Raw genomic sequence first — 10,621 nt, 5'->3', positions numbered from 1 at the left:
TACACAAAATCGGCATAAATGAAGATTGAAAATAGGCCAAAAAAAAAAAAAGAAGAAGCAGAATAGAGAATAATGGGGGTGCTTAAAAATAAAGAATAGAGAATAACTCAGTGGGCAGGCAACTCGGCACGATTTATAAAATTTAGGCTACATAAGGCCTGGGAACAGTATATCAATATATATGTTCCTGATAAGGCCAAGGAATTGTATATTTAAATATACTATTCCTTGATAAGCCTCATTTCCGATTTTCCATGTAAATGCCTCTGTGGGACCTTGATTCGAATAATGAATATTTGAATTACACTACTGAGATAGGTCTCGAATTTCCCGTCAATCATATTCTTTCTCCGGCACTCGATTTTCTCACCAGGTCGCATAAAGATGCCGCTAAAACTGCAATTTTATCATCGGATTTTGGTAAACTTAAGTACTAATATTCTGGAATATTTTTTTTCTAAATTGACTTAATCTACAAATTTATTTATTTTATTTTTATTAAAGATATCGATCCATCGATTTTAGATTAAGGGAAAACCTGTAAAATTAGCATTACTAACTTCAACAACAATATGAAGCACTAAATGAAAATTAGAATTTTATGGAAATATATACAACTCTGAAAGTATGGCTAAAAATGAAGAAAATAACCGCAAACTGTGTTTACCTTTTATATATTACATATACATAAAAGGAGATTTGACAATCGTCATTTGTACAGCAAACCAACGACAAAAATAACTAAAATACATCTATAGGACAACATACAGTCTTCAACAACAGACAGATGTCCATACACTGATAAGTTAAACTCTAAATTGTTGTTTCAATTACTTTACATGGAAGTGACTGAATGATATGTATGTAGGTAAAAACTAAACACTTAATTTTTTATTACTTATATGAACAAAGAAATATGAAACGTAAGAAAGAATGAATTGCTTCTAGGTACAAAAAATGATCATGTTGAAAAACGACCGAGAAGTGCATGTAACATCAGTTGCACAATCATATATTTTTATTTTCTTCCGAGACCTTTTTGGATTAGACTACATGCAGTTAGGACGTTGAAATATATGACAATGCGATATCAATCCTTCCTTTATCAAAATAATCTACACAAATTAAACAATAATTGCTGATAAAAAGTAAATTACATATAAAATCAACAAATCTGATAAATTTATCTTAACATCATGCAGACAATTTAACTTAGCTAGATATAATTCACTCAAACTATGTACAGAATGACCACTGTTTTCTCCGCCCTTTTGTTTACGGGCCTTTTTGTTTTTTCGGCAGATGCCTATACCCGATGCTGCGGACCTAAACAATGGACATCTGCAGTGGCCCAAGTAGTTGGTGAATACAATATAGGTGCCGACTATTACGGATTAAGTGAAGTTGACAACAGAGTTTATTATGACTTTCAAAACAAGAAGATTGCTTCTGTACAAACAGTGACAAACGAAACTGGTGACCAGCCTGTTATAACATACATCAAACAGATATTGGATTACAATTTAGTAAGTATTTTCCTTGTACATGTATAGTAATCTATAGGTAAAATCCTTGTTGCATGATTTAGAATATAAATATCGTGTAGAGATTATTTGATGTGTAAGTTTTTCGTCTTATTCGTGTTAAAAGTAAAATCACAAAAATACTGAACTCCGAGGCCTTGAATATTCAAAAAGGAAAGTCTCTAATCAAATGGCAAAATCAAAAGCTCAAACAAATCAAACGAATGGATAACAACTGTCATATTACTGACTTGGTACATGTATTTTCTTATGTAGAAAATGGTGGATTGAACCTTGTTTTATATATATATAGCTAGCTAAACCTCTCACTTGTATGACAGTCGCATCAAATTCCATTATATTGACAACGATGCGTGAACAAAACAAACAGACACAATAGGTAAAAATGTCAAAAATAGGGGTACAGCAGTCAACATTGTGTTATCACCTTAAACACTATAAAAACAAACAAATGTAATGAAGAAGCACAAAAAGGCATACATCAAATTAAACATCCTCATTTTGCTTTTTTATTATACGACTTTATTTATCTATGTATATCCACCCATAAAGGATGGAAAATTTTAATTACTGATGTACCAGTTAGGCTCCGACCATTCATGTTGATATTAACTGTTATTTTTTTTTGTCTTTTTTGGGGAAAAAAGGGGAAAGGGGGGGGGGGGGTATTTATTTAAATGAATTGCTTGATCTGCTAAAATATATATATATATAGTTTCAGAAAGGGATTGAAAAAAAAAATGGTTTGTTTCTATTGGAAATCGAGGAGAAAATAATAATAAAATGAAAACATTGGGTTTGAATTAAAATAAATTCTTGTTTCTGGATCGTATTAAAAAATAGTTTGAAAAAATATGAATGTTCGGTGCATATACCCTCCTTGCTTTTGTGCAGATATCCATATATAGAATCATTTCGTTATATTTTAGCGTCGATGGGACTCATCAAATATATATATAAAAAAGGAAAACTGGATATATATGGTTATATTTCAATGAGACTGCAACTCGAAAACACCATATAAGAAAAAGACATTTATAGGTCATTATACTGTAAATTCAGAAATTATTGCGATGTTTTTATTATTGCGAAAAATGCGATCGGGTTATAATCGCAATAATTTAAACTCGCATTTTGAAATTTTGTATATGAATTAAACAGGATTTTTCTCAACTATTATATCGCAAAAAATAAAATCGCATTTTAGTCTAAAATGACAAAATCGCAATAATAAATGCACGCAATAATTTCTGAATTTACAGTAACCATACCCACTTTACACTGTTCGCTTATACTTTTTGCAACCATGCATGCACGATAGACCAATTTTGAAAAAAACCATGCATTTAAAGGATTACCTAGTTGAGAGAATAAAGTAATATATTCATTCATTTTATCTATTCGTTGAAAAAAAATCAAAACGAATATATCCAGAAATTTTTTTTTTTACACTTTCAAACTTTAGCGTGGGTTAATTCATCTTATTCATTTGCATGCAATGCACCAGAAGAAACCGATTGTAAACGAGTGTAGTTAAACAGCAGTTTGACTCACCTTTTTATATCGATCTTCAGACCGAATTTTTAAGTCCTCTTTCTTATTTAGCTTTTTGAAATCTAAACATAATTAAAAGAAAAGGAAATGCAGAATTATTTCATTAACACATCATATGTTTTGATAATATAATCTTGCACGTTTGTGCAATATATATATTCTGTTCAATATTTGCCCGTATATTATATAACTTTTATACCTTGACTTTAATATGTAGAAGAAGACATGGACTATTGAAGGAAAGAACTGTACTACCACAGACTTAACTGAAGAAATACCATCGCCTTGTGTACCAGGTTTGGATCTATTTTACAAATTAACAAGAGGCTCTCAAGAGCCTGAATCGCTCACCTGTATTTCAGAGGAGAAGATTTTTAAATGTTAGCAAACTTGATGAACAAATTGTGTAAAATTGTCTTTAAAGGGCAATAACTCCTTAAAGGGTCAATTGACAATTTTGGTCATAATAACTTTTTTGTAGATCTAACTTTGCTGAACATTATTGCTTCTTACAGTTTATATATTCTATAATAATATTCAAAATAATAACAAAAAACTGCAAAATTTTGTTAAAACTACCAATTCGGTGGCAGCAACCCAACAATGGGTTGTTCGGTTCGTCTGATAATTTCAGGGCCGATAGATCTTGACTAATTAAACAATTTTACCCAGTGTCACATTTGCTCTAAAAGATTTAGTTTTTGAGATATAAGCCAAAAACTGCATTTGACCCTTATGTTCTATTTTTAGCCATGGCGGCCATGTTTGTCGATGGATACAAACTTCGGATACAATTTATAAACAAGATACCCTAAGGAACATTTAGTTAAAGTTTGAAGCAATTGGCCCAGTAGTTTCAGAGGAGAAGATTTTTAAATGTTAGCAAACTTGATGAACAAATTGTGTAAAATTGTCTTTAAAGGGCAATAACTCCTTAAGGGGTCAATTGACAATTATGGTCATTTTAACTTTTTTGTAGATCTTACTTTGCTGAACATTATTGCTGCTTACAGTTTATATATATCTATAATAATATTCAAAATAATAACAAAAAACTGCAAAATTTTGTTAAAACTACCAATTCGGTGGCAGCAACCCAACAATGGGTTGTTCGATTCGTCTGAAAATTTCAGAGCTGATAGATCTTGACCAATTGAACAATTTTACCCCATGTCAGATTTGCTCTAAAAGCTTTAGTTTTTGAGATATAAGCCAAAAACTGCATTTGACCCTTATGTTCTATTTTTAGCCATGGCGGCCATGTTTGTCGATGGATCAAAACTTCAGATACAATTTATAAACTAGATACCCTAAGGAACATTTAGTTAAAGAAGGTATTTGGCCAAGTAGTTTCAGAGGAGAAGATTTTTTAAATAGTTTATGACGACAGACGACGACAGGCGACGACGACAGACGACGACAGACGACGGCAGACGACGACAGACGACGACGACAGACGACGACGACAGACGACGGACGACGACGGACGCCAAGTGACGGGCCCACTAAACCCTACTTTTCTTTTCATAATTTTATAACATATAGTTTAAAAAGCCATATTTGAAAATCTTGTAAAATCCTTGTTATTTTTTCGTAGTTTTTGATAGAAAAACAGTTTTTTCGTAGTTTTTGATAGAAAAACAGTGCCAATGGTAATAGTATGAAAAATCTAGAGAGCATCATTTCCCGCCAAATTTTCAACGGCTTATATCTAAAAAAAACAAGCACACGGACCCTTCATTTTTTCTGCTTTTTTAGTTCCGTTATTTATATACTATCAATTTATAACAGTCTTTTAAAAAGCTTGTTATTTTGAAACAGAGTAGCGAACATCCTTAAAGAAGCTGAATCTTTTTTTTAAAGTTAAGGACACACCAACCCGATCTACCTCCATTTTTGGAGAAATATTAATTTATAGAATGGCCTTATCTAATTCCTTATGTCTCGTCTACGATAGAAGGGGACATTATGTTTTCCAATCTGTGTGTCCGACCGTCCATCCAGTACCAGATTAAATTAGGTATTTGGTTAAGGTAGTTGCCATGCAGTTATTATGGTCATTTCAACATGAAACTTGGTACACATCTTCATTCAATTGTATATCAAACGAGGGATTTCACTTTGAGTTCACTGAACATAAAAATATAGAGTGAGCGGGGCATGAATTAACATAAAGATAAAGTCGAGCGGGGCGTGGTGTCATATGTACACATATTATACTTGTTTATCCTGTCTAGTGACATTATTTGTTAGGCAAATACATGCACATGCACATGTATACACATAGGTTCAGAGTCGAAACGATCTCTTTCGCTCTTTCTTATTTTGTTTTATTTTTTTTGTTTCAAAATCCTTGCTCTATTTGGTATCAAATTCCCACATTTATTTTTACAATTTATTGATTAAGCACACAAAATCTTAGTATCAGATACGTCCAATATTTTATGATGTTTTGAATATGTGATCGTTTACTTAGATTGAGATCTTGCAATTAGTACAGCCGTCCATACAAATCATCTGCACAGTGAACGACTATTCTTACGCGTTTGTAGACAGAAGACATATAAGTGTTCTTAAAGTTAATGTTTGCGAATTATGGTGATGTGATGGTGTTTGGTCATTAAATCACTAATGTATTTCTAAGGAACAACAACAGAATATTTAGCGCTAGCTTTACTGTAAAAGTGCTCTTATCTCGATTATTTCGTTCTTCCTATTATATAGATATATGATAATGTAAAATTAAGGGACCGGTCACTATTTATCTCCAGGGGTGGGGTGGGGGTCATGAAAAAAATTGAATTTGATAGAGGGGATCTATCTTTTTCAGGTTGATGAAGTAGGGGGGTCATGATTTTATTTGCCATAGATTCATTGATCGCCATATACCATCCATGACCATAGACTATACATGTATTGTTGTTTGGGTCCTTCAGAGCTAACTTGTCTCCTAGTTTGACTCTTTCACAAATATCAAACTGTCACTATCAGTGATCTAGCTAGAGCTACTCACTTTACTCTTTGACTAATTGTTTTGTCAAGTGACTAATGAATATTACCAAAAAAAATGTGCAAAATTAGTCACTTTTCTTATGTTCTTCTTAGCCATGATGTTATAGGACTAAGAAACTAGGAATAGAGACTAAAAAATTGGTTTCATAATCTTGGCTTCACCACAGCAAAAGTAGACTTTGCTTTTTGAAGGTGACACTATTTTTATTTTTCAAGATGAACTCATGTATTTTACAAACTGTTGTTTTATGTGTACAAAAAATATTATATAAAGACATTTTCAAAGCATTTTCTTCTTATTTTTATTCCATATCTTAAATATACCTCATTTAGATTTCCAATATAAATAAATATATGAATGATTTGTTCATTGTTGAAGACACTCCGTCTTCTGTCAGAGTAGAGAGCGACAATGTGGAAATGAATCATTTATAAGAAATTAATGAAAGGACAGGAAAAGCTTCATTTCAACATCTCTAACTTAAAAAAAGACACCCTGACATTCTGTATGAATACAATAAAAAGTAATGCTCAGATATCAAACAAAGTTCAATCTTTTTACTCTTTAAAACTGTAAATGACAAAATCATAATTAAATACTAGTTACTAACTATGTATTTGCATTCGGGTATCACAGATCAAATTTATTCGTTCAATGTGTGTTAATTTACGTTTTTTGATTGAGTTAAGCCTTCCAATTGATATTTTATAGTGTGTCTTATAATAATATTTTAATATAAACTAATTGTTGATATTAAAGTACATTGCATTGTATTTATGGCAAAAATTCTTGACACTATTTCTTCAAACAATGGGCATTTGGCTTGTTAAAGACTGTGAAGTTACATCAATAAGGGTATCCTTGTATCGGATGTTGTCCTCAATGCATTCTCTGTGTAACTATGTGTATTAATATACCTTACTAGGAATATTAGCAACATATAATAATTGAATTATTTGAAACCTTTCAATTATAATCAGAAAAGAGAGGGGGGTCAACAGTTTTTATGTAGTTGAAAGAGGGGGGGGGGGGGGAGTTAATTTTTTAACACATTTTGAAAAGGGGGGTCAATCATATTATATCATTTCAAATTTACATTTTGCCTCCCACCTCCCCCCTTGGAGATAAATAATGACCGGTCCCTAAGAATTACATTTATATGTCTAATGTCTAACGCATGCGTCAAGCTATAGGGTGTTTTCATTTTGATTTCAGAGTTTGCCTCACACATCGGTTCTGAAATGCTAATCAACGAACCTGTGGATGTTTGGTTTATGAAGGTTGGGAAGACAAGCACACATCGAGTCACACTAACGCAAAAAAACTGTATCCCTGTTTCATCGTCTGCACTAACAGATAAACCTAAATATGGTAATGAAAATAGTAGTTGTTGCAGTCACTAGCATATAAATACTACTTCATGTTAAGAATTATATTTGTGTCTGGGAGACTTCTTATGGGTTTTTGTAAAAAAAAAAAAAAAAAAAAAAAAAAATACAGAATATTTTTAATATCCCGCAAGTTGGACTAGAAATGCATGATGTATCATATAAGCTATACTATCAGGTTTTTGAATTTGATTTCGAAACTGCTGTCCCTTTTTCCTCTTGAATCTGGGTTGACAAATATACTCACACCACGAAAAACACAAAAGACAACACATGGTACTCACAGAAGAAATATTTAAAACGAAACAGATTGCGTGAGCAGGGGAAAATGACAGTCCATTTGTACTGAAGTTCTAGAAATGAGAATGGACTAGTGTTTTTAATTACACAAGACCCACGGTGATTTACATCTGGATATTTTGAATGTGGAGAAAAATTAGTCCGGTCTACAATAGTTGACGACAGTATTGTGACCTCTAAATAAATTTTCTGTTTTGGTCTCGTTGGGTTGCTGTCTCATTGACGTGTACCCTACATCTCCCTGTGTGCGTACTTGGATTTCAAAATAAGTGGTAGAAGAATAAGAATAACAAATATATTACATTCCGAGTTGATTTTAAACGTGAAATAAAAATTGAATTCATTTTGTAATATGATACAAATTGAATCTTTAAGATATTACTGCTTTAATTCTTTCTTATCATTTTTTGTTTGCATGTTTTTACAGATTTTGTTACGACCGTTAATTTGTACCAGAACATTACAGTAGGGCCTATAGATCCACAGATTTTTCAGATTCCAGCATTTTGCAAGAAGAACTCTATACACATACAAGTATGTATACCGAATAGCATTATGAGAATAGAGTATCATTACTATGTAACAAAAATTAACTATTTCCCTCCGATAATTTGAGGACCGCCACCACGAGTTGATTGACCGTTATAGAATGTATGTTTCACAGATGACAACGGATATGTTCAGATTGTCGTAGCCTCAATACTGTCTTCTTTTCCTCGAATATGCCATACCGAATTGCACTTATCACACATGAGCAACATGACAGGTGCAACTAGTGGAGCAGGATCTGCTTACCTTTCCGGATCACATGAGATCAACTCCAGTTTTTGTTTGGGTTCGTGTTGCTCAGGCTATAGTTGTCTGTGTGTTGTTCTGTACGCTGTTGTTTGTCTTTTGGTCTTTCTAGTTTTTTTGACATGGCGTTGTCAGTTTATTTTCGACTTATGAATATGAATATCCTTTGAAATCTTTCGCCTTTCGATTAGTTCAATAAGTCTACCCATTTTATACAGTTGTTTCATAAATGACTTACAACAAACAAGAAAGCTATTTCCTGATATTTTGAAGGTTATTTTGAATAAAATGTATAATTTTAAAGCAAAACGTGGACTAAGCCATTTCGACAGACATATAGATGTATACTAAACATGTAACAACTCAAATTTACGACAGACATTCTCCATTGGATAACCCGACCATGGTTACAAAGGGCTAAGACAAAGTATATTGATATATACATGTATATATAATAGAAAAACAAAGGATATGGGGTATCCATGCATGACACAAAATCAGAACATGCACAGCAAAAACACACTAAAAGCACAGAAACCGCGCTTCTATTGCTGGCCTTCATCTCAAAGTCATAATGAGGCCTTAAACACGGAGCAAAAACAAAAAACAAAAACTCTCACCTCACTGCATGCAAGTTTAAGACGGCCCAAAACACCGGATTTTGTGAAATTCTTAGCAAAAATAAAACTTAATTTTTTTGTTAATGCACATGGTACATGCAGTTTTATTTTGTCGGTCAATTTCAAACATTTATTCTGATTGCAAGATGTATACAGATTACGCTGGTATAGTTTTAAGTTTTTTGACGCGGATATAAATTAAGTTGATCAGCGTGTTTTTTTCCATTCATGCGTCCGTTTTGCACTTCGTATCATCAGCAACACGGTCTTACTGAGTTAAATATAGATGGCAACAAAAACGTTGTATTTCTAGTCGCAACCTATGAACGATTGTGCCATCGGACCCACGAATGTTCAAAGTTAAACGGACTTAACGGTCAAATCACACCCGCTTCGCTAAACTATACAGCGTAAACTGAAAACTAGCTTTTTCACATCTATTTACTGTTAGATTATATTTCATATGAGTAGTATTGTTTGTTATTGATCATTTTTGTTTTTATTTACTATATTGTATTTCAGAAGAAACCATTGCGTGTTCCCACTGTTCCATGGTTGTACTAGTAGATGATATCAACATGTAAATGACAGACACCATGGATTTGACCGGAAATTTAATCTATTAGCTTTTTGTATTTTTTATTTAATCAAAATTTAATGTATTTTCAACTTACAAATTTTTTATACAGCAAACATATTAAGATTTTATGGAGAAAATAAATAAATATCTATACAATTATTGATTCATTCTAATTTAAATGTCTTGTCGATATGTATATATCTTTTCCCCCGTGAAATATCTGGCAATGTCTTTTCCTCGGTGAGATAACTGACAAACTATTTCTCTCGGTGAGATAACTGACAAACTATTTCTCTCGGTGAGATAACTGACAAACTATTTCTCTCAGTGAGATATCTGACAAACTATTTTTCTCAGTGAGATAACTGACAAACTATTTCTCTCAGTGAGATATCTGACAAACTATTTTTCTCAGTGAGATATCTGACAATGTCTTTTCCTCAATACTTGTTGTTGTCTTGACAAATAAATGTTGTGTACAAGTTGTATAAATTATTTTTCGCCCACAATGTTTGTACAGATTATCAGTTATTAGCGAACCTCATATAATTTCATGCAACAAGCACGCCGTTATTGGTTAAGCTTATCGCTGTCACATTTGAACGACTACATCTTTTATCCTCATACACAATACATAGTGCTGATACAAAATTTGTATACATACATAAGTTAAATTGGGGTACTAGAATCTGGTTTTTATGAGCAAAAGTATATTTATAGAAAACAAACAATCTGGTGTTCTTATTTGCAGTTATATGCCAAAGAAGACAGTTCTTAATGTATGTAAATTTATGAGAAAAAAATCGCTGAATTATTGAAAATAAACT

General features: G+C 32.4%; 1 protein-coding gene across 1 annotated transcript; it reads left to right on the top strand.

The window, feature by feature from the left end:
* The first annotated feature begins 1,247 nt into the window (after positions 1-1,247).
* On the top strand, positions 1,248-9,953 carry LOC127706546 (uncharacterized). The gene is made up of 5 exons (XM_052211202.1): positions 1,248-1,526; positions 3,316-3,394; positions 7,327-7,482; positions 8,227-8,333; positions 9,737-9,953. Exons 1-5 carry the CDS (start codon positions 1,248-1,250, stop codon positions 9,776-9,778), a joined length of 663 nt encoding a protein of 220 aa, XP_052067162.1. The 3' UTR covers positions 9,779-9,953.
* The last annotated feature ends 668 nt before the right edge of the window (positions 9,954-10,621 follow it).

Source organism: Mytilus californianus, unplaced genomic scaffold, assembly GCF_021869535.1.
Source record: "Mytilus californianus isolate M0D057914Y unplaced genomic scaffold, xbMytCali1.0.p SCAF_6, whole genome shotgun sequence".
Taxonomy (NCBI): Eukaryota; Metazoa; Mollusca; class Bivalvia; order Mytilida; family Mytilidae; genus Mytilus; species Mytilus californianus.
The sequence above is the reverse complement of the archived record's forward strand: the minus strand, read 5'-3'. Positions and strand labels throughout refer to the sequence as shown.